The sequence below is a fragment of the Cydia strobilella genome, chromosome 14 (assembly GCF_947568885.1).
Source record: "Cydia strobilella chromosome 14, ilCydStro3.1, whole genome shotgun sequence".
Taxonomy (NCBI): Eukaryota; Metazoa; Arthropoda; class Insecta; order Lepidoptera; family Tortricidae; genus Cydia; species Cydia strobilella.
In genome coordinates this window covers 4,141,603-4,167,286 of record NC_086054.1, presented here as the reverse complement: position 1 = coordinate 4,167,286, position 25,684 = coordinate 4,141,603, and the positions used below count along the sequence as shown (strand labels likewise).

Here is a 25,684-nt window from a genome sequence, read left to right as displayed (position 1 = left end):
ATAATTATATCAAAAAATAGAACTGCGACCCTACACAGAAACGAACGGTTTTCAAAGTAGGTTTAGGTTAGGTTAGAACTGCGACCCCACACAGAAACGAACTGCTTTTGTGCGGGTGGCGGTGAAGTTAAACGTCCGGAGAGTAGTAGCAACAAATGTTTATTATAATGTTAAAACTAAAATGTTATAATGGAAGAGTTGAATAATGTTAACAAGTAGCGTTAAGTAATGATATTAATGTTGAATGAATGCACCCGGTCGCGACGGTCCCGAAAAGTACATTGATTCTAATTTAGCTGGAAATGATTGTGGTAATGTGTTTTCGCTGACCGGGCGCACGTGCCGCACGAGGCCCAAAACGTGTTAAGGTGCATTGCACCGAACAGCTTTTACGTATGTTTCCTTGTAAATTTATTTTTAGGTTTGTGCGATGGGTTTGTTGTATGTTATTAATAATAATTAAGCACAAACCCGCAATAAGATGTTAGTTTCTCTTTGAGCGACCACAAAAGCAGCAGAATGAATTATATAAGAGCCTGGGTTTTAATGCGATTTCTTCAAATAATAAGTCACAAACTTTTTCTATTTAATTTTTATGTTGGCTTGTCATTAATTAAATGATCTAAATCTAAACCAATTTGTTGAGCCGGTTCCATAGGTATTTTTAAGACGTTTTGTAGCGTTTTGTTGCTCGGTAGATGGCTTTATCTTTTATAAGCACCGACAATTTTTCAGTAGAGAACTGTCATTGACAAAGTAGGTAACCAACACGAATACAAGATGAGATATTATGTAATTACTTTGGTATGCGAAGGGCGGAATAGGGTGGCGGAGTAGTTATGTAAAGGCCAGTTGTCGGTGTAAGAGTGCTCCTTTATTATATAAAACATCCTATTTTATACATGTTTAGTTATCGCTGAGACAAGCATGCATTTTTTTTTATTTTTTTTTATTGGCTTTTTATTAATTGGCCAGTGTCATGTCGATTTTATGTTAACAATAATCAAATATTTCGGAACGCGAATTCTTACCTAGGTCACAGTTGCTAATCCAAATCTGAAAATCAAAGGGGTTAGTATGTGTTAGAGAAAAAACGGAACACAACTACTACGAGTAGGTTAGTAATATTAGACATTAAGAAAAATTAAAAACAAAAAATTAGAATTAAATAAATAGATAGAGACATTACAACTTTAAATTGTTAAGCTTGCAAAAAGAAATCAGGGCCACCAGTATGTCCTTATCCTTAACTTGAATCAACTCCAAAATGTGAGTGGGGAAAGAGACTTTTACTTTAATCAGATCCGCGTATAAGCCATCGTGATTATATAAAGGACACGCAAAGAAAATATGATTTAGGTCTCCTTCGTCCAATCCGCACTTACATAAAGAGGAGTCCCGAATGTGGATTTTCTTTAAGTGGGCAGGGGTGCAGCAATGTCCCAACCTCATTCTGATGATAACAGTACAGTACTGTTTTTCAATAAATATTTTTGAAAACCACGGTTTTCTCGACACAGAAGGTTGCACTAGGAAATAAGGTTTCGACTTCCCACGGTTGGAGGCAGACCAATCAGCAGCCCAAGTCCGGGTTAGCATCCTGGCCGCAAGAGGGACCAAATCATGACAGTAGTTTTTAAACGGGACCTTGTCACCACATACAACGGCGTCCTTAGCGACCCGGTCGGCCCGCTCGTTTCCTGAGACCTCCGAGTGGCCAGGAACCCAAGCAAAGGCAACCTCAAACCCTTTTTTCTTACAGCATAAAAGATTCTTCTTTATTTGATATACGATTGGGTTGTGGAATCGTACCGAAAATGGATTTGACAGTAACGCTTGCAGGCAACTACGGGAATCCGAAAAAAATATACTTTTTTTTAACTTGAAGAGTAAAATAAATTTAACGCTCTCCAATATCCCAATACATTCGCCAGTGAACACCGATGTTTCAGGAGGGCATTTTATTTTTTGAACAATGTCAAATTGAGAGTGGTAAAGACCTACTCCCACACAACCTGTGGAGGTCAATTTGGACGCATCGCAATAAATTGTATTCCAACCATGCCGTTCATGAGAAAGGATCTGGTGCATGTATTCGTCGGCATGGGGATCGTCGTGAGTAATATCGAAATTTAGGATAACACGAGGTTGATGTATGATAATCTCATAATCAAATTCAAAAAGAGGAAGCCGAGTGGAATGAAAAACTGGGTCTTTTAAAGATTGGAATTTACCTAGACTGTTCACAAGACACGGCTGTTCATTATAACTTAGGGTAGAAGTTGATTTTAGCTCATATAACCGGTGGATGATGGGGTGATATGAAAATTGTAAGGATCTAAAAAGGTAACTGTCGGCTAAAAATTGGCGGCGCAAATTAAGTGGTGGTTCGACGCATTCTACCTGCATGGCTCTTATAGGGCTAGATCTCATTGCACCCAAAATAATTCTTAATGCTCTTGAGTGTATTCGATCCAACTGAGTTAATCCGGCTTTGTTCCCCGGCACCAACAAGTAAGTACCGTAATCTAAAAAACTACGTACTGTGGCGTTGTATACTAATCTAAGGGTAACAGGGTGAGCACCCCACCAGACTCCTGAGAGGCACCATAGTGTGCATGTGCTTATTTAGGCCGCAGTGCCCGGTAAGCACCCTAACCAAGTTGCGCAGTTGGTTCCTAGACAGCGCCAAGGCGCTCGAAGACGCCTTTTTGCTGAAGGCCTTGATAAGCGCTTTGGAATGGTTCAAACCTGGTTTTTCCGTCCAGAGTTGAATGGTTTTGTAGTGACAGTAGGTCTTTAGGGTGAGCCGCGTTAGGCTTCTGGGAATCCCACAAAACGGCTCAGGACTGTAGTTCTTCCCCTTAGCCCCTGCTCGCGCGAGTTCGTCGGCCTTTTCGTTTCCAACGATACCCGCATGCCCCGGGACCCAACGTAGAACAACCTTGTTACTGGCTCCAAGGTTGTTCAATAGTTGCCTGCAGTTCTCAACCAGCCTCGATGTGGTGACATCAGAGGTTAGGGCTAAGAGTGCCGCCTGGCTATCCGAATGGATATAGACAGTATGGCTGCCGTAGTTGCTTTGCAGATTGATTGACGCACATTCAATAATGGCGTATACCTCTGCCTGGAATATACAGCAAAAACGCCCTAGGTTTAAGCTGATGCTTTTCCTAGGCGCTTCACCATATACTCCGCAGCCTACTTCAGATCCGGATTTGGAGCCATCAGTGTACCACCTCAGGCTTCCTTCTTTCCACTTAATTTGACTGTTTGACTAGTCCTCCCTTTTGGGGAGTTCCACTGAGTAGAGTTTGAGTGGACAAAATTTGGGTGCCATAGTGTCGGACGGCATCCCAAGAACAGGAATATCGTACACTGATTCCTTAAACAGTCTCAGAGTTTGCGATAACCAATTACCTCTCCTCGCGCCCGCTATTCTAAGCATACTAGATCTCGCCTCCAATTCCAGATGCAGGTGAAGGGGCGGTAGATTTAGTATGGCCTCTAGGGCTGCCGTCGGGGAGGATGACATTGCTCCAGTGACGATGACACAGGCAGTTCTTTGCAGGCTGCCAAGCTTCGTCACTGTTACCTTCTGCGTCGTTTTCATGTACCATGCTACGGCGTATGACACTATCGGCCTCACTTTCCATTTCTATTAACTCCTGTATCTCGAATCAATCAATCAAATAATTTATTTGCCAGAATACAGTTTTTGATTAGTTGGTAATACAGTTTTTTGCTCAGTGTATTCGGCCCACATACAGGCATGCAAATATTGAATTAAATAAATACCTAACACATAATTTAGGACATTTTTAAATCAATATAATCAAAATTCATTAAATAATCATAAATAATGTCAGAATAATAAAAAAATAATTAACATTAAACAATACAAATTATAAAAACATTTGTCCAATAACCAATCTGTCAGTACCCGCCTAAAGAGAGGTCCCTGTAGTGACCTTATTTCCTCGGGTATGCGGTTATAAATTTCGATGCACATGTTAAAAGCATTTCGCCTGTAAATAATTTTTTCCCAAGCGGTTTAACTAGACCATTTAATACTCTCACTCTTGTCCTTCTTTCCATGTTTTGAGTCCTGGTTTTAAAGTAATGTGGATTTGACAAATACACTTACTTCGCTTATATAGAGACATGGTAAGGGTAAAACATGTAGATTTTTAAATCATGCAAGTTGATCCTCACGTAGGCTGCGACCGCGTGTTAGGTTCAGACTCCCTCATACAAGTAGGCTTTTGAGCCCTCGGCTCGACGGTCAGCCTATTGCCGTCGCTCGGTGGTTGACTCAAATATGGGACGCATAAATGCTTCTGAGCCCACGGCTCGACGGCGCTAAACCGTCACTGACCCCCTTCGCCCTTTATAAATATATGTTAACGCAGTTGCCAATATGGGTCCTGCAATATGGACAACTGTCGCGCATCTGCGGTTCGGACGCCCGTATGCCGACGAGGCACTCGTCGCACAGGACGTGTCCGCACGGTATCAATACTCGCGTGGGCGGCTCCTCCAGGCACACGCCACAGCGCGCGCCGGCGGGGACGGGGGGCGCGATCCTCACACATCCTCCGAGGACTGCTGGGAGTCTCAGCTTCAGTGTTGGTATGGCGTTTCTTTTTAAAATTCTATTTCCATTTCTATTAACTCCTGTATCTCGAATCATGCAAATTGATCCTCACGTAGGCTGCGACCGCGTGCTAGGTGCAGACTCCGTCATACAAGTAGGTTTTTGAGCCCTCGGCTCGACGGTCAGCCTATTGTCGTCGCTCGGTGGTTGACTCAAATATGGGACGCAGAACTCATATGCTTCTGAGCCCACGGCTCGACGGCGCTAAACCGTCACTGACCCCTTCGCCCCTTATAAATATATGTTAATGCAAGTTGCCAATATGGGTCCTGCAATATGGACAACTGTCGCGCATCTGCGGTTCGGACGCCCGTATGCCGACGAGGCACTCGTCGCACAGGACGTGTCCGCACGGTATCAATACTCGCGTGAGCGGCTCCTCCAGGCACACGCCACAGCGCGCGCCGGCGGGGGCGGGGGGCGCGATCCTCACACATCCTCCGAGGACTGCTAGGAGTCTCAGCTTCACTGTTGGTATGGCGCTTCTTTTTAAAATTCTATTTCCATTTCTATTAACTCCTGTATCTCGAATCATGCAAGTTGATCCTCACGTAGGCTGCGACCGCGTGCTAGGTGCAGACTCCGTCATACAAGTAGGCTTTTGAGCCCTCGGCTCGACGGTCAGCCTATTGCCGTCGCTCGGTGGTTGACCCAAATATGGGACGCATATCTCATATGCTTCTGAGCCCACGGCTCGACGGCGCTTAAACCGTCACTGACCCCCTTCGCCCCTTATAAATATATGTTAATGCAGTTGCCAATATGGGTCCTGCAATATGGACAACTGTCGCGCATCTGCGGTTCGGACGCCCGTATGCCGACGAGGCACTCGTCGCACAGGTCGTGTCCGCACGGTATCAGCATTCAGCACTCGCGTGGGCGGCTCCTCCAGGCACACGCCACAGCGCGCGCCGGCGGGGGCGGGGGGCGCGATCCTCACACATACTCCGAGGACTGCTGGGAGTCTCAGCTTCAGTGTTGGTATTGCGTTTCTTTTTAAAATTCTATTTCGCACGCGGGCACGCGTATAGCTCATCTATGATGTAAACTTTTCTTTCGACCTCTCGCTCACTGACTGTGACTGGGTCCGGCGATTTCGCGCTTCGCGCTTTTATTTATTTACTTGTGACGATAACAGTGTTTTATCCGAATTCGTTTATGATTCGATAGATAGGTAAGCCACATAATAAACTATTAACCCTCACGAGATAGAGTACACATTTTCTAAAAAACGGAAACTGATATCGACTTCTAGCTAGCTTAGGTGTATAGATTCGGGATAAGTTAGGACTCATAACGTTAACTCCCACTGGGAGAAAAGATCGACCGAATTCAGGTGTATATTTCCTCCCTTTTGTCTCAGGCGGTGCCTAATCTACCTTTTAGAAAGGTTTTAGAATGGTTGTGAAATCTTACCATTCAAATTTTCCCTGGTGGAAGGTAAGTAATCAATTATAAAAATGGCAAGTAATTTCATAAGTATCCGGAAGTGTCACATAGTTCTTTTTTCCATATTAGTTTTTTTTTGTCAGAGACGAACGACATAGTTCGGAATTTCACTCCTTAAATATTTCAATTTAGCTTCATTGTCCGTTTCTGAAATCCAATCAATGTACAAAAACTGAAGTAACAAATTAAAACTCATATAGTTATATCGTATTCAATTAATTAAATTTTTTTTTGTATGTTACATATGTTATATTCATTAAATTACTTTCGCAATCTCTTTTATTTCACTTGCAAGTAAGCTTGCCATTTTCTGTAAGATGAGGAATTCGTTTAGCTTCATCAACAAAATTTTTAATATTGACAATATCTTCTGCTACGGGAAAATGTTTGTCTATGTTTTCTATAAAAGATAAAAAAATGACACATCTACATGATCAATACCAGTAGCTTTAGCTACTTTTTTAGCTTTAAAGTTTAAGTGTTTTCTTTACTAGTAATTATTACGTATTATATGGTTGACATAAAAATTATAATTAGAATTTGGGATAGTAGGCATATAAAAAACAATAACAAAACTTATAAACTATTATTAAAATTAACCTATAAACCTAAAAACAAATTAAAACTAACAAAAATAAATTAAACTACGAACTAAACAAACTAAACTGTAATAGATGTCATATATTAAAGAAAAAGTGACGAGTGAGTGCCTAGTCTTATTAAGATGGCATATAGTCGAGAAATTCGGACGGGCACCGCCGTGGCGGGTGGCCTAGGGGTTCATGGCGTTAGCCGCGATAGCTAAAGACGCCGGTTCGAATCCGGCCTTCACCACTGGAGGGCTTCGTCACTTTTTCTTTAATATATGACATCTATTACAGTTTAGAATTTATATATAGTATTGTGACTACTTAAAAAAAACACATTAAAATATTTAATAAAATAATTTGATTTGTTCCCAAACTTGTTAAACTAAAACTACCTAAAAAGTCCTATGAATAAAAAATTGGCCCCAGGTCTGTGCCGTCCGGTAGGGTGCCCAGAAGGCTGGCGGCGTTGCCGCGCTGAACGGCAACGCCGATGCGTTGGGCGAGGTATACTCCAGCCTTCCGGTCACCCGTTGCGTCTATTAGGCGCTTGGCCAATGGCTTGGCAATGGCATCGTTTTCTTTTAGTTTTTAAGATTCATTTTATGTCAGTAACATGAAAAAAATTAACTCACTATTCTTCTTTCATATTCTTCAGGTAACAAATCCGGCTTTACTTTACCTACTCCAAATTTCTACCAGCTCTCGGACCAATAGCTTTAAGTTTTTGATAGGAACCAACTCCTCCGTCGGCCATATTTAATTTTAAGGCCGTTATTTTGAATTATAGTTAATTTTTATTATTTAGACACTATAGTCTGTTTTTTTATTCCGTAGACTAAAATGATATTTCTTGTGCTGCTAGATTTTTACGTCTTATATTTATATTCATAAGACGTAAAAAACCTTACAACACATAAAATTTCATTTTAGTCTACGGAATAAAAAAACAGACTATAAGTTTGTGATTCTACGTTATTTAGAACTCGAGATATTAATGATTACGTATAATTAAAAATGCCTAAAAGAAAATTGGTGCTTTTGTCCAGCGTGTCCACATTTACGACAATTTGTTCGAGCACTCTGCCGCACTATAAGTATTTAGAAAACGAATATTCAATAATTTTAGTAACATTATTAGTATTGTCACGGAATAAATAATAGAACGTATTGTTACATACCTAAATCAGGTGCACTTTCTGATATTCGCTTCTTATTAGCAAGGCCATCTTTATCTTTATCCGTTTCGGGCGAATGAATTTCTTCATCGCTACTAATAATAATAACACTTTCCTCGTCTTGATAAGTGACAAAATCACGCGTTATTACCAGTAATAACGCGTGATGACATATTTGATTCTACCCTTTATTGTAGCTTTGCGTTTGATTATGTGTTTTATTTTTGATTGAAGCATGTATTCTTTTAAGTCGCCAAAAAATGCAAATATTGAATCTTTGTTTTGCGAACCAAGGGTTTTTGTAAATAAAACAAGGTGCATGTGTCCATCAATTCTTTACAAAGATGTACCTGTCATAATCTACCTCTATAATATTGACTTTTTTGGTTTCTTCAAAGTCACATGGAGCAACAAAAAAGGGCCTTAGTTTTATTTCAAAAATGCATTTGTAGCTGCACTTGTCCCATGTATGTTTTAGTTACTTATTGCTCAGAGGTGATATATCGACGGATAGATTTTTATTTATAATTTGCATTATCGCATTAGTTGCGAAACTAAATATTGCTGGCCCAAGAGGATCACCCTGCTGGCAGCCTACGGCCGAAAAAATTTCGTTGTTTTTGTGAATTAATTTTGAGGGAGAATGGTAGCATTGGAGGGGGAAATTGTAGATTTCCGGGACATGAATTTTTATTTCGTTCAGTAGGGTGTCCCTGTTCACGGAATTAAATGCGTTCTTAACGTCCACTTTTAGAAGCACCTCGCACATGTCACTGTGAGTATGAACCGCAGCCTCCGCAGGTACCAAAACCGACCTGTACGGGTTCAAAAAAGGGTTTGCAATTTCGAACGCGTCAGCCAAACAGACGTCACGTCTTGGCAAACATCTTCTTTTCTTTATAGTTGTTTTCTACATGAATTACATGTTCGGTCATTTTCTTCCATTCAGCTGAAGTGATACTATCACAGGATTCTTTTATAAGTTGCTCCAATTCAGTTGGTGATTTTCCTATATTTTGACTACCCACTTATAGTTTTAACGTACTCCGAATCAGCTCTATCGGATTCAGATCGCAGTGATAAGGCAGGAGTCTCAAAACCTCATGACCTTGAGCTGTGAGAATTTCCTCTGCCTCATAAATTGGCTCTGGTTTGGGCTTGTCAACTAAAAGCAAAAGTGCTCTGTATAATCTTTCGTCAAACTGCACACTTATTATTATTAATATTATAAAACCATTGTTTAACAGGATTTGGCGTAGAGTTTCCCTACAGCCATGAAAACCTATGTTTTCTTTTAAATTTACCAAAAGTGTCCTAAGAGTTGGAAGGAACTTGTTTTATGACAACATAAAATTCATGAATTTTATTTCGGACGGCCTGAGGGTAGAAGTCATCCAAATTTGATATGGTAACATGATGTGGTCGCTTCTTGCCCGGAGTACTAAGGACACCATCATTTTGTTTGCCTTCATTGTTGATTATTTTCAGGCTTGTTATACAAGAAAAAGCACCTTACTGAATTAAGGTGATCAAATGTGACGTTTTCAAGTAAAAGGTACTACATTGTCGCTTACCATCAGGACGAAATTTGCCAGCATCTTTGTATGTACTGTATAACTTAGTACGTACATATATATTTATATGTCGAAGGTTGCAAGAGATCCGGAGACAGCGAAAGACGCGTGATCTGTTTACGAGTGATTTATTAACTGAACTTTATAATCTATCGCGGGCGCAGCCGCGGCTATACTAAGCTACATGTACGATAGGTAGAATAGGTAGATACCCATTCCACATGTGCCTACACCATTCCCCCTTCCCCTTTTTTTACAAAAAAATATATGAGGCGAGAATACACACACTTGAAAACAAACAATTTTTTTTTACTTAACTAAAACCTTATAAGTAAAACACACTGTTGCAGCAACACTTAGTACGTCTACACCAAATAATATGCAAAAATAACGCTATGCATAGCCGGCGCCCGGTACTGCCTGTTGCGGGGTAGCCGCTAACTGTTTCTGCACCCAGTTCCTCGCTGTTTTTCTGCAGCGATGCCATAGTAAACACAACAGGATTACGCCAAACATCACTGACATGGCCACTAACACCCAACTTATGGTGCCCAGCTGGTATTGGAATTCGTTGGTTACCGTCTGTGTTTGTGTTATTGCACTGCCACTCATATCCCCTTCTTTACTTTGTCCCCAACCCATTGTATACAAAGTTAAATTCAAAGTATGGAACAATAACTAACCAATACCAACCAATACTAACTAGTTAGTATAAGTATAACCTGTCAGAGCGTCCTTATGGTAAGCCTATTAGTGGTACCTTTTGCTTGAAGACGACACAAATTTCAAAATTAGTTTAAAAATAAATAATATACATTTTATTACTTATAAAACTTGTGGTTTAGGTTTTTTTCCTAGTCAAGAAATTTATTCGTGGGATGAACATGAATTTATTTTTGCATTATGGATGTTTTCCATTAACTATAATGGTCTCAATTATCCCGTTGCTCTCAAATTTTGGGTCCGCTACACAGAAGAAACACTTACTTTTGCACTTGGCTCATAAACTTATTAGCAATTTTCCCATTCTTTATATAGTTTTTTTTAGTTTTGTCAGAAATGGGACACTTAATTTCGACTATAAAGTCATCTCTAATGCCACCAGGTGACGCTCCTAAAATTCCATCTATAATCAAAAATCCTTTAACCTTTGGTATGCCGCGGCTGCTGGAAATGCTGGAATTACAATATGGCTGTGTGCCGGCGCGGATCCGTGTTCCGGCACAAACCAACATTTTTTTATGTACAGGGTGTTTTTATTTCTTTAAATTTATGACAACAATAATTTAAGGCCTATATGTCAGATATAAGGGCATTTTCCTAAAAACGTTTAATTTTCTTTGACGATAGGTTTACATTTAAGTTGACGTAATTAAATAAACATTTTATTTTTATCAGTTTTATTTTCGTTTTTCACTTATCATGTATTTAATAGAGACAATTTACTTATCATAACGTTCATGAAAAAAACAGGCCAATTTATTATTTAATGCCGATTAGGTGGGGTGTGGTATTGACGCCAGCACTGGCCTACGCAAGACATAGCATGTAGTGCAAATAATGTTAACTTCAGTGCGTCTGTTATTTGATCTACATTGGACACACGCTCGTCTTATGTGTCGGTTAGAGCGTTTGTTTTCCGTCCATTATCTTCAATTACCAAACGAGCAGGAAAATGGTCTCCGTTTTATCTGTCATGGTGTAAGTTAGCAGCGGGTCTAATTCGCTGTGCGTGTGATCTTTCCAAAGCTAGGGTCTCTGCTAAGACGTAGCGGAACTGCCTATGGTCCAATTTACGTCCTCTCATTGCACCTATATATAATATAACTGTTGAGCATGCTACAATTGAGCAGACGTCGAAAAACTTTTACGTACCACTTTAGACCTCGTTTTAGCCTTAAGAATCAAATTATTATTATTATTAAAGGCTTTATTATACGAACTGTTGACATTTTATGTAACAATTATTAATATTTATTGTATGTTTCTTCCATATGCATATTCGTAAGGTCTTTTTGACCTAGGCCTCTTCCAAATCGCCTTTTTCTATTATATTTAAGTATTTGTCCAACATTTTTTTCCATTTTTGTCTGTCTGTTGCCATTTCTTTCCAGTTTTTTCCTATTGTTTCTATTAGGTCTTTTTCCCATCTTGTTTTTGGTTTGCCTTTTTTTCTCTTACCAATCTTTGGATTCCAATTTGTTGCTGTTTTTGTCCATCTGTTATTTTTCATCCTCGCTATGTGCCCTGCCCAATTGTATTTTTGTTTCAGTATATGTATCGCCGCATCTATAAATTTTGTTCTTCTTCTAATCTCTGTGTTTCTAACTGTTTGATAACTTAATGTTAAGGACACTTCTCTCCATTGACCGTTGACATACTTGAATTCGTTTGATGATATCTCCTGTGAGTGACCATGTTTGACTACCATACGTGAGACAGGGTAGAATGCATGAGTCAAAGGCTAGTTTTTTTTAGTTTCATTGGTATTTTCTTCTTGAATATATCTTTCATAGACCAGTACTTCTTCCATGTCTGTCCAATTCTTCTTGTTATTTCCTTGTATGTGCAGTCTGTGAATGATACCTGTTTTCCAAGATATATATACTCGTCAACATATTCCAATGATGTACTCTCTATTTGTATAGTAGCTTTTTTTGAGTTGGTCATAACTTTCGTTTTTTCCTCATTCATTTCTAAACCTACTTGTTGGCTTTGTGAATTTAGTTCCCTCAGAAGTATACTGAGCTCCGTTGCACTGTGGGCTAATATTACCAGGTCATCAGCAAATCGGAGATTTGATAAATATTTGTTGTTTATCTTGATGCCTTTTCGTCTTTCTTCCCAGTTTAGTTTTTTGAATATTTCTTAAGACCGCTATGAACAGTTTTGGTGACATTGGGTCTCCCTGTCTTACCCCTCTGTTGATCTGGATCTGTCTTCCTATTTTATCTGTTTTTACTCTGGCTGTACTTTTTCCATAGATCGTTTTTATGACCTGTATGTAGACTTCTGGAATGTCTTGATTGTCTAATGCCTGCCATATGGATGTATGAGTAATCGAGTCGAAAGCTTTTTTAAAGTCGACAAATCCGAGACAAGACGTAGCGGAACTGCCTATGGTCCAATTTACGTCCTCTCATTGCACCTATATATAATATAACTGTTGAGCATGCTACAATTGAGCAGACGTCGAAAAACTTTTACGTACCACTTTAGACCTCGTTTTAGCCTTAAGAATCAAATTAGATAATTGAAAAAAATGAGCAACCTGAGCTAACTTACAAAAAAAAAGTCATTAAATAGGTGATAAATTTTATTTTAAAAATACAATTAAATAAATTAAGCCGTAAGACTAGGAATGCAAAAAAAAATTTTTTTTTTTAATAAATTAAAACGGCTTCTTGGCAGCATTATTGGTCTCTTTCAGGATCCTGAAAACAATAACATGGTTAGGGAAATTTCTTGTACAAGGAAGGGAGGGAAAAGTTATGTTAAGGATATCGTTACTACCTCTGCCACATAATAAAATAAAAAAATTTAAACTGTTTATTTCTATAAAAAAGTACATATACCTATAATATTAAACTTAACTTTTAATCTTAAATTCAAAAGATTGTGGTCCGCATCTGGAGGTGGCAACATGAACCCCTCTTCCAGGCCTCGTAACAGATTGGCAATCTAAAAAGGAAGCACTATTTAATAAAAGGTCAAAAATTTTCAAAAATAAAAACGTCTGAAGGATTTATATACTTCGTCAACATCTTCGAATTCAACTTGCACCTCAGCGACGTGTGCTTCAACATTTCTGGCCTCAGCTTCGCGAGCTGCGGCGAGTTCTTAGCGTCCCCTACGTTCCTAAAAAAATATATATAGTAAGAAAAGGCAAGATAGAAATTAAAAATTAAATATCAAAGATACATACTTTCTTCTCCTGGTAATTTAGCCTCTTTCTAAAACGTAAAATTTGTATGTTCAGATCGGCGAGTGATATCGGAAGGGCTACACGCTCGTTTATTGAACTTAAGAGCTGAACTCGAACTTGTATCGCCCTGTTTCGATAATTTACGTGGATTTTATTCCAGTGCTGGAATTTCTTCTAATAAGATATCGAAATTTAATTCCTCTATTTTCGAGTCTTGTTGAGATAGCGTTTTACAAAGAAATAATGGAAGAAAGAACGAGGAAAAAAGAATAATTTTATGTGGGCCGGGATAGGCTGTATATGTTTGTATTTCATCTTAAAGTATTTCATCATAAATAGGTAGTATTACAGATAAAGGTAGGTTAGTAGTTGTAGTGTTCCACTATTGGACCCAATTTAAATAATATTGTCTTCGGTTACCGCGATAGTTACTCATGAAATAAAACTATGAAAACGGATTATATCGCGTATATTGAATTTATAATACATCCCGACGTTTCGAACTCTTTACAGCGTTCGTGGTCAACGGGTGACTGAGGAAAAATTACAAAGTGCAAAAATACCCACATACTAAAATAATGAACAATCATAGACTACAAACTTTAAGGCTGGTTGTACATGCAAAATGGGTTCATAAGGCTAGTTATACACTATAATTATTTTTCAAGTAAAGATATATATAGGGTAGGGTGGTCTAGGACTGCGCACTTAAGGTTGGAGATGCTAGAAAATGAAAAGAAACCGTATGAACGAAATCAACTTTTATTATTTTAATTCTTAAATGATTAGGTAATATAATTTTAAACACCCTGTGTTAATGAGATCAATCAATCTTGAGTAATTAAAGCAAAACTAAAAAATGGGAAACGCGCGTTCTTACACCACCCGTGGTGTAAAACTGCGCAGCAAGACATGTAAGAATGCGCGGGTGGTGTAAAAATGCGCGATACCTAAAAAGGCTACGATCATTGGCATAAGTCACAAGTAAATGCATCTGCGCCTGTATGTGCTGTGCATTTTTCATGCCACCACTCATCGCAAGCAATACACCTGATCCAGTCTTCAATAATTGGCTCTTTATATATTTCACCACATCCCGGGCACGTCCAAGTTTTTTTGACTTTCTTACACTTTGGTGTTGCTTTCTTTAAAGTTTTCTTGGTTGTTTTTGGCTTATGCTTAACAATACTTTTACCAGACGTATTGACAGTTGGTTCGAGCTTAATTTTCTTTACTGCGGGCTTTAATTTTTCGTCTATTTGTCGTTGTACTTCGTTTTTGTATGGTGAGCTACTAATTACTTCCGATCGCTTATGTTTTCGTGTAAATGAACGTTTCACTTGTGACTTTGGTAAAGGAGATAAATCAGATATTTTTACAACCTGCTGAGAACATGTTGAAACAGGTGTATTTTCAGTTGTTTTTTGTGAAGCAGATGTGCCAGTTTCCGGTTGCATAGGTGGGTCAACAGATTGTGCTTGACATGTCTCTTTGTCTCCAGGAAAATCAGCCTCGTTTTCTCTTTCAGTTACTGAAGCAGCCAAAAAATCAGCTTCTGTGAAGATCTCTGGATTATATGGCGATATCCCTGTTGTTTTAAAGCATTCAGCGGCGCATGCGGGGGTCGCAGCTTTAAAATAAGCTGGTGTGAAGATTTTACACATTTGAAATACAGTTATAGTTCTCCCAGGATTGTTTCTTAGCCACTTGTCACATTCATTAGCGTAGTATCGCTTTAAAGCAACGTGAAACCCCCTATCTAGGGGTTGTAGCTTGTGGCTACTATGGGGTGGCAGAGTTAATGCTATAATATTATGTTCCCGGTAATAATCGATCGCTGAAATCGATGCGTGTGAAGTGTGGTTATCAAGAATTAGCAGCACAGGTTTTTCCTTCGTTGGTTTTGAATGGTCTTTGAAGTGTGATAGCCACTCTAGAAATAAATCTGCGTTAATATAACTTGTGTCCGATACCATTGCTATTGATCCAGGAGGTGAATCGTCGAGCAATTCGGCTTTCATCCTTTTTCGTCCAAATATGAATGCTGGAGGAACAAAATGCCCGCTGGCGCTCATTGCAGATACTACTGTTACATTAGTACCTCTTTCACCACTTGAAATTTTGTTTACAGCCTTTTTACCTTTGGTGGTAATAACTTTTGGAGGATTATTTGGCACTGAAGATATGCCCGTTTCATCCATATTATATATGTCATTAGGAGAGAAATTATATCTATCCATCAAGGCAGACAGATTTATAAAAAATCTTTCACATTGAGGCATGTTAAATCCCATGGCACGAGCAACACTGGTAGAAGTCGGTTTCCTTAATGACATTTCTGGATGTCTACGCATGAAGCCACGAAACCATTCTGTCCCAGCCATTTTGGTCTCAGGGTTAAATCGATGCAAAATATTATTTTTCTCCGCGTAGTCGAATGCCAATCGTCTTAGATCTTTGCGAGTCATTCCAAAAAACATATTATCTATCGTCTTTAAATAATCAACAAACTCGTCTTCCACTTGTCTGGTGAATGTACACTTGTACCTTCCAAGACTGGTTACTGAATGTGACCTGCCTAATCTCAGACGTAAAGTCGACTCCGCCATACCAAGATCTTTTGCCACAGATCTTTTGCTTTCACCATCTGTAATACGCTTACGTGCTGCTTCTATAATATCTGGGGGGCAAATAGCACGGTCTGTTGTTCTTTTTCTCCGTGATGTCATACTGTAAAAAGAAATAGTCGTAAATATTGATATTTCACGACAAATATACGATTTTAAGCTAACATGGTCTTCAACAGTTATACACATGGTAAATATCCCGTTATTATTCAAAATTTTCACGACATATTCAAATAAAACACAAAAGCTTTAAAATGATGGGTAAAACTGCGCGCGCAGCTTTACACCGGCCGTGTACAAGTGCGCGCGCAGCTTTATACGGTGGTACACTGCGCAGTTTTAAACCCGTCGTCCACTTTCACTAAAACATCCACGTAACGCCATCTATGTCGAATCACCCGAACTAACGTCGCTCCATCAAACTCGTCGATGTTTCCGCGAAGCAAACTCAAGGTCTCAACTTTTAATTTACGTAAACCTACTTAATGACAATATATCCAAATTGAAGAAAAATAAGATCAAAACGTGGTAAAAACTTAAAACTCACCTGGTGTGTCGTATTTTCACAACAAACTAAATAAATTCCGGGAGCAACAACAGGCGCCATTACACTTCAAAACAACACTGAAGTTAGCTGCGAACTTCGCTTTGCATCTGAGTTAAGACGTATGCGCATTCTTATCGACCGCGCAGCGTTATACCAACCTACCCTATATACAATTTAAATATTTTTCAGTCATCTCCGCGAATACTATCTGTAAGTCCGTTATTATCTACAAAGTGTAAGAACCGTAACAGCAATAAAAACCTATTCTTGGTCATTCTTTCCGAAAACATGGCATTCCTAGAATACTGGTCGTCCAGTATTCGTCTATCCTTTCCTTAACTATAATTTCCATTATCTGTCGGTCCCAAATAGTTTTAAATATATCTATGGGAAAAGTTTCCTGGATAATAGGGCCAGGTTTTTTTCGTTAGATCTCTTCAACTCCAGTAATGGATCATCTCAATATCTTCAGCCTCGATTTTTTCTTCATTCTGTTCTTCGAATTTTAAAATCTGACGTAACTCTTCTTCGTTGTATTAATCTTCCCAGTCTTTTCCGATTTCGCTGCCGGAGTCTATTTAATGAGAGTTGTAGTACGCTATTTTCGATGCTATTATCCTATGCATCTTATAGAAAAACGAAAAAAATCGCGTGGGGTCGTTTGAACGCGGAACCGGATTCCGTGGATCCACGTTCCGGCATACCAAAGGTTAATTTATTCAGTACTCGTTTTTCTAGGGTTTTACCCCTTTTTATGGACTTCGTTTCTGGTGCTTTGCATCCTTCTAGTCCTAGTACTTCTTCAACAAGTAAGACTGCCGTGGGGTGTCATGCAATGAGCAATTTCATAAATTTTTGAAGCCGTAATTCGGCCTTGTCGAATGGAATGCCATTGCACTTTCGTTCTTGATTTTTTCTTTATTTTCTAGCATTATGCCTTTGCTAAATATTTTAAATTGGTTGAAATTTTCCTTTTAAAAAAATCCACCATCATGTCAAAAATGCAATATTTTGAGTTTTTATCCGTTGGTCTTTCAGGATCATATGCAATGAGCAGGCTTTTGCCACAACCATGTTTGCCTTCCAGTCTTTGCGCCGTTTTTAGCGGTCACGCACACTACAACAAGCATTATGCATCATGTACCAACTATGTACCTGTAACTAACATCTTTCTTTTGTAGTGCACATGAATATATAAATAATAAAATAAAAATAATATATTCGCTTATAACCGCGCTCGCTTAAGGATGATTATTGTGAGCTTTGGCTAGCAGAACTGTGGGCACTGCGAAGCGTAGACGACACTATAGGTCAGAGTTAATTTTCTCTCCGAACAGGTCTTCATAGCTTGGCGTATTGACAACCCAATCTCTCCCGTTTTGTGGGTAAAGTTCATCCAAAGTGCCAATGATATTTCTGAAGAAAGACTTCATCAGGTGGTGGGCTCCACTACGCCAAGGCTGATCCATCTGGAAAGAAGAAAGGGATCTTATCAGAAGGCCAATTATTGAACAGGTTCACAGTTCATCAGCTGTCGGATGCGCAGCCGGCGTCGCTCGCCGTCGGCTGCACAGACGACGGTCGTCTGGTACATGGTCGGTTTCGTAGCCGACGTTGGCTGTGCGCCCAGCCGATATGCAGTAAGCCGGCTGCAACGGTAGCACTAAGAACCTGCACAGCGTACTTTACCTTCTTATTTTATTTTTTATACTAGCCTATTATGGTGTCCCACTGCTGGGCAAAGGCCTCTCCCCTTGTCTTCCACGACTCCCGATATAGTGCCTTTACCTTCATCTTCTCAAAATTTGTGGGTTTAATATGACTATCTGTAAGCTTCGGGGCAAGTCTCAGTCGTTTCAACTTATCCATCTCATAAAACTGAAGTATATGATGCCATTTCGCCACATTGTTTTCAAACTGAAAGTCATAGGCCTCTTACAAGTGTCGTAAATATGAATTATATTCCTGCCATTTACTTGAAAATGTTCATATCGCCACGCCTTCTACAGCTGCTTATATTTTTTCTTTGTGTGTCGTTTGCAAGTTCCGTACCAGCTCCAACGCTCAATTTTCTCTGGTCACAAACTATTATGACACCGGATTTTTTTGCGTGTTTTATAAGTTATAACACCCATTTCTTTAACCCTGACCTAAAATAGTAGTTTATGCAACAGTGATATAAGGTACGTAATAAAAATAAGGGTAAGATAATAAAGGTAATACAGGTTGGCCACCATATCACAGCCGCCAAGGTCAGGTGGTGGTGTTGGCGGCAGTGAAGGTGACCTAGGCGGCGAGTCTAGTTCACCGTCTAGTTAAAATGGTAGTAGAACTTGGACCGGTCAGCTGGCTGAATGCGCCAGCGCCAGGAGCGCGATGCCATTAAACAAATAAAAAAAGATTGAAAGCGTATATTTTTCTTTTGTTTTTTTTTGTCCCCTTCCATTTTCCTTCCTTCGCGGCCGCGGGAACTTGTTATTTTGATTGGAGTGCATTTTCAGTGTGTTGAGAAAAAAGTTTTATGGAATCTCATTAAATAGGCATTTTGACATGTAAGTAAATTTTTTGTTTGCGGCAAACTGCTATCAGTCTTAATTCTTTAGATGCAACCTCCATCTTGCTCCATCTAAAGAATGCGGAATGTTTCTGTCATTCTTAAAGGAGCAAATGTAATATTTGTATACAAATTGCACTCAGGCGTCTAGTTAGTTGTTGCACCGTCCGGCGATGACGGTGGTGGCGTATTAATTCAGCTGCAAACAGAATAAACCGTTTATTATTAATACCTCAGTATTATCTTAATTTGAAAAGTTAGTTTTTATTGAAAAACGATACAGACCTTTTTCATACATGTTGCTCGGAAGTTGAATCTAAAAAAAATAAAGCAATTGTATAATATTCATAACGTCTAACTAAGCAATCATCTAAGAAAGCCAATAGACAAATAGACTTCATTGCCATCACTAAAATGAACTTGATTTTGATAGCGCTGTCAGTCATTTAATTTACAGATTGAAGTGCTAGAGTAGGAAAAAGTACGTAATGGGTTGCTTAAAATTGTTTTTAATTCGTTTCGCCAGCACTAAGCACTAAAGGCCGAGCCACACCGGTTGCGTGCGCAGCACGTAAGCGTAGACGTGCGCAGCACCCCTGTCACACCGGGTAACGCGCACGTTACGCAGCGCACGCCACGCAGGGTGCTGCACACGTCACGCAGGCGCACGCTGCAGCTTGGCGAAATGGCGAATTTTCCATAGACCTATGGAATGCCATATAGAAAAGGCCATTCACGTTACAAAGGCTGCATGCTGTTTGCACAATTATGTCAGAATTAAACACGGCAATATGATGCATTCGCTCCCGAATGAACCGACTTCAAGTCAAAACTTGCCCGAACATGTACAAGCATCGGGTGAAAACTTGGTAGGCGGTGCATCAATGCCCTTGCGTCGAACAAATTCTAGGTCACCTAATGCCGCAATTGCAATTAGGGAAAAATTTGTTTCCTATTTTAATCGATATAACCGAGAATAAAACTATACGACGCAACGCTCACAATACACAACACAAATAGGTCAAATAGTACACAATAGGTACAAAATATTGAACTTACCTGTTATTCCAATTGTGACACCGATTTGTTACCATAATAAGTTTTTATACGACGCATTCTTATAATTTTTGTGTTTATGGTTATAAATACACTCGTATTGACGCACTAGTTCAATAAGTTTTTCTTTTATTTCCGAATCCATTATAAAAACCAGCACGCGCACCGGCCGAGTTGTAAATAAATACAAGAGAGCTGCGCGTGTACACGCACAGCACCTATGCAGCACCGAGCTGTGCGTGTCCGAACCTGCTCGGTTCGCCCTCTCATAGGGAATGCCCGTAAGTACAACGTCATCACTGCACGCAACGAAGCGACTGCCGCTCCGCTGCGTGTGCGTGTACACGCAGCACGCAGCCGGTTTGTCTCGTCGGAGCTGCAATGCGTGCACGTCACGCGAACGCGCACGTCACGCACACGTCACGCAAGGGGTGTGTCCTCTTATGATAATTCGTATTTTACAACGCAGCGGGACGCGCACGTGCACGTCTACACACACGCACACGCATCTGGTGTGGCTTGGCCTTAAGGCGTGGCTCGTGAACGCCTTCTCCCGGTTGCAAACGAGGTCTTCCATTTGTGCATTATAGATTATAAAACACCTGCGGTTATAAAGACATTTCGTCAAACATAAGACTTAAAATTTAAATAGATAAAAATTAAGATGAATAAAATTTAAATAAAGTTTTTCATTTAATTTCATAAGACTACATAAACATAAGTGGTCAGATGTGTTTTGTTTCGAAACAGAATCATTATTTTTCAGGGTTAATCGTACTCAAAGGGTAAAAACGGGAACCTATTACTAAGACTCCGCTGTCCGTCTGTCACCAGGCTGTATCTGATGAACCGTGATAGCTAGACAGTTGAAATTTTCTCTTATAATTATATAGGTTTTTTTAAATTATAGTCACCGGACGAAGCTATTAGCTTTATTTGACTCGATAATCGCTTCATTGCCTTTATATGGCAGCGTAAAATATTTGTGTAATAGCGCATAGCATTTCGGACTCTATAAAAAGATTATATAAAGACAGCAGCTTGTTTTGACAGTGAAGCGTCGTCCTTTTGCTTTTTTTGTCTACTGCATTTTCATAAAAAGCCGAGCTGGCTTTGTCATGTTTTTGACGATGTCCTGAAATGCAGGATTCGTTGTTACGAGGAAAGGGGTTTGTTGTTATACTTGCTTAGGTACTTTAAGTGTAATATCGACTCTTGATAGCCAGTATTAATATTTATAAGGATGATATAATGTTTAAAAAATACCCAAACATATTAGGTATTCACTTCTAGAAATCTTTTTAGGGTTCCGTAGTCAACTAGGAACCCTTATAGTTTCGCCATTTCCGTCTGTCTGTCCGAGGCTTTAGTCCGTGACCGTTAATTTAAGGCCGTCCGTGACTTTTAAAGCGGAAGATGCCACCTTAGTCTTCTAACCGGACCTGCCCTAGAAGATCTTGCTCGCTCGCTACACAAGTCTCTCTTTTGGGCTGTTAAAAAAAATAACCTCGAAGACCAAGGCGGGAGCTTCCGCCTTAGTCTTAAAATTAAGACTTCTTAGTCTTAATTATAAGAAGAAGATTTCCTAGGAATATAAGTCAATACAGACCCATATCTTTGCTCCTGGCCCTCTCGAAAATATATGAAAAAACAATGTCAAATCGTATTTACTCTTTTTTTGAAAAATATAATTTATTAGACACCAATCAATACGGATTCAGAAAGAAACGCTCTACGGTTTTGGCAGTGTACACATTTATACAATCAGCTTTAAATCTAATAGACAAGAAACAATACGCAGTAGGGCTACTATTGGATATGTCCAAGGCATACGATAGGGTATCCCACCCCATCCTACTAAATAAATTATACGCTATGGGAATCAGGGGTATAGCATATCAGTGGATTAAGTCGTATTTGCAAAACCGATACCAACAAGTGCAGATCGAACACTACCACAGAGATCAAACGAAATCAGAACAGTAAAATCGGAAATACGTCGAACTACTTGCTCTTCCCTCAAGGATCAGTAATCTCTTGTCTGTTATTTATTGCATATATTAATGACCTACCAAAAACAATAGACACAACATGTATTATGTTCGCCGATGACGTGTCACTACTTTTAAATACTACAAATAGCACGGAATGTACCGACCGCATACGGAAAACTCTTGAAGGCGACACTAATTGGCTTACCGACCATAATTTACAGATAAATTTCTAAAAAACTAAAATCATTCAATTTAGACCAACTCAAAAACAACCCTTGGAAATTAAACTAGAAATAAACGGTCTGTCTATTGAAGAAGTTAGTGAATTTAAACTATTAGGGATAACGATCGATACTAGCGTTAACTGGAAAAGTCATATTCAAAATGTAAAAACTAAATTATCACGGTTTGTCTATCTATGCGCTAAATATTCTAAAGAGAAACACAAATTTCGAAACTGCGCTAACAGCATATTTTGCATATGCGTACGCGTGGCTCCGGTATGGTGTGGTCTTGTGGTACCCAAGCACTGACGCCAATGATTTGTTCATAATGCAGAAGAAATGCGTCCGTATTCTGACAAACACACGAATACCAAACAGTAGTCGCCCTCATCTCGTAAAACATAGACTACTTACCTTACCGTGTATATATATACTGGAGTGTGTACTTTTTGTTAGAAACCACTCGGAATTGTTTAAAACCAAAGGAGAAGTCTGTAAAACTAATAGTAGGTCTAAGAATCAGTTAGCCATACCAAATACCAAGTTAGCTATGTGCAGAAAGGGACCTTATTATCAATGTATTATAATCACAAATAAACTCCCCGACAGTATAAAAAAGGAACCAAACGATAAACTGTTTAAAAATACGCTTAAACAGCTTCTTCTAGAGAATAGTACATTTCGATACTAGTGCGGAAAGTATGTCATTACTTCACGAGCTCCGAGATATCTTGCCACGAGCCGCAGGCGAGTGGCAAGACTCGGAACGAGTGAAGAATGACATTTCCGCACGTGTATAGAACGACGTTTTTTAATACAGTTGCGAAAAAATAAGAAAACACAAGTAAGGAAAACAAAACTTTTATATTATTATTTCTGTAACATCAAATTTTTTATACAGTTCTATCTTATTTATTTTTTATTTACATAATAATTAATAGCACAATTTGTACAATTATTGAACGTGACATTAAAAGCTTTCTCTGGTAAGTTAAGTGTCGTCTGGCTGAGTGAATTATGAGTGAATGTCTGTGAAAATTGTGGTTCGATATTTACATATGGTCTTGACTGATTAGATGGGCCTGGCTGGGGTTCAAATCTGTCAGGGTTGTCCGGTTGAAATGTGGATACTTGCTTTGTTGGACACTGCTGGGCCCGGCTTTATATTAATTGATGATGCTATTTTTTGTTCAATTTTTAGAGATTGTGGTTCGATATTTACATATGGTCTTGACTGATTAGATGGGCCTGGCTGGGGTTCAAAACTTTCAGGGTTGTCCGGTTGAAATGTGGATACTTGCTTTGTTGGACACTCTGCTGGGCCCGGCTTTATTTTAATTGATGATGCTATTTTTTGTCCAATTTTTAGTTTGTTTTGTACCGAATTTTCAATATATGCCTCTGCAACATTATTTGAACGCTAGCCACCATGTCTCTTCAGAGTTGTAATATCACCACCAGTCAGCGAGTAAGGTGGCCGACGTCCTTCTAAATGTATGTCCTGTATACTGATCAGCATCGGGCAAATTCAAAAAGTTGGCAATTTCCTTGGGCATATTACCAAATTTATTTATGCCTATGACCTGTGCTGTGCATTTACCTTTTTGGTAATTTTGGAAAAATCTATCACTTTTGCCCTTTGATGATCGTTGTCGTTGATACTTTTTGACAATTTCGGCAAATGGGCCATCAACGGTAAAAGATCTTGGTATTTTGTTTTTGGTGTTAGGTATTTGTATAAGTAGTATATTTCCGTGAGTTTCAACATCTTTTAGTGTAATGTTCGCCAGTTCCTCACGCCTGCAGGCTCCACAAATCCCAAATATGAGTGCAACCTACGAACAAAATCACACTTTACTTATAAAATCAAATGAATTACTTACCTCATGATGAACTAAAATCATAAATTTGAGTAAATTCATACCTTTCTAGCTAGATATAGATGATCTGGAGCATCATTAATAAACTTTTCCACGTTTTCTGCGCTTAATACTTTTGATTTTTTACTTTGATAACCTGTAGATTGTCTCTTTAAAAATGCAGTCAATTTATTGTAACTTTTGATATCAATATCATTCCTTGTCTTTATCATAGTTTTCAGCATCGAGTAATTAGACCACAAGGTAGAAGCCTGGTATTTTTTCGACAGTTCTAGAAAATAGGCCATAACAACGTTTTCTGAGAACGACTTTGCAGCATGTTCCGTTTTCCAGTTCACAAACTGTTCATAAACAGCAATATACTTATTTTTTGATTTTTCTGGCAAAGCGCTCTCATTTGCAATTGCAGCCTTCTCACAAATGTCTGGCGGTGTTAAATCAATTTCAAACTCTGATTCACTCATTTTATAAATTATAAGCAACTTGTTGAAAACTTAAGATTGGAAAACAAATTAACAAAGTCGTTATAAGATCGAACTTTCGCAGTGAAAACTTTTGACATTATGAAGAGGTGTTTTTTTTAGCTTTTATTTGACTAGAATGGAAGTTTTTTTTTAAATGCATGTTCTATAAGACAGAAACAATTGTAAATATAAAACAGTATACTATTATTACCTAATTATCGTTATTTACGATTATTTGTGTATCGTATAATTATAAAAACAATATCGACTCTTGCCTTTGGAAACTTGAAAAATGATTATGGTAAGAAAAAACGCCTCTTTTTTGACAGGCGTTTCGGCGTATTCCGTTCCATTCAGACAACTTATTAAGAATGGTTTTTCAACATTAAAAAATAAACGTGTTATAATACTTATAATGATGAAGAGGTAAGTAATAAAATATGAAATATGCATATTTTTCGTATTCTGACATTAACAGTAGGTTTTTATGTTGATTACGACGTTTAAAGGAAACTAATATTAACACTCATCAATAAGTTGTCATGAATTGGAACAAGTATAAATTTAAAAAAATTGGAAAAGTAAAAAACACTAGTTCGCGAAAACCAACTTTCCGCACGCTAAACAGCCACGAAAAGTAGCACTTTTTGAGCAACTGTATTAAAAAGCATATTACACAATAGACGAATTTCTAAATGACCAAACTCTGGAATAATGCTATGTACTTACATTAAATTAATTAAATTTGATTGAAATATAATTGTAAACATTTATTGACATTCATGCAATCTCTAAAATGACATACAGTTAATAAATATTAACCATATTGTTTTCATATTATCACTACCACCTACCACTACCACTACCTATTTGTCCCTCTTGCCGTGGAAACCACTGGCTGTTGGTGTGCTGAGGGCAAGACTTTTATTGGGGAAGTGGACAGACGGTTGCGGGAGAGTGGTCATGAC

The 25,684-nt window shown here is 38.8% G+C and overlaps 1 protein-coding gene across 1 annotated transcript; it reads right to left on the bottom strand.

Moving 5' to 3' along the window:
* Positions 1-4,901: 4,901 nt before the first annotated feature.
* LOC134747429 (E3 ubiquitin-protein ligase RNF168-like) lies at positions 4,902-5,192 on the bottom strand. The gene has a single exon (XM_063682054.1). The coding sequence runs from the start codon at positions 5,190-5,192 to the stop codon at positions 4,902-4,904; it is 291 nt and encodes a 96-aa protein (XP_063538124.1).
* Positions 5,193-25,684: the final 20,492 nt, after the last annotated feature.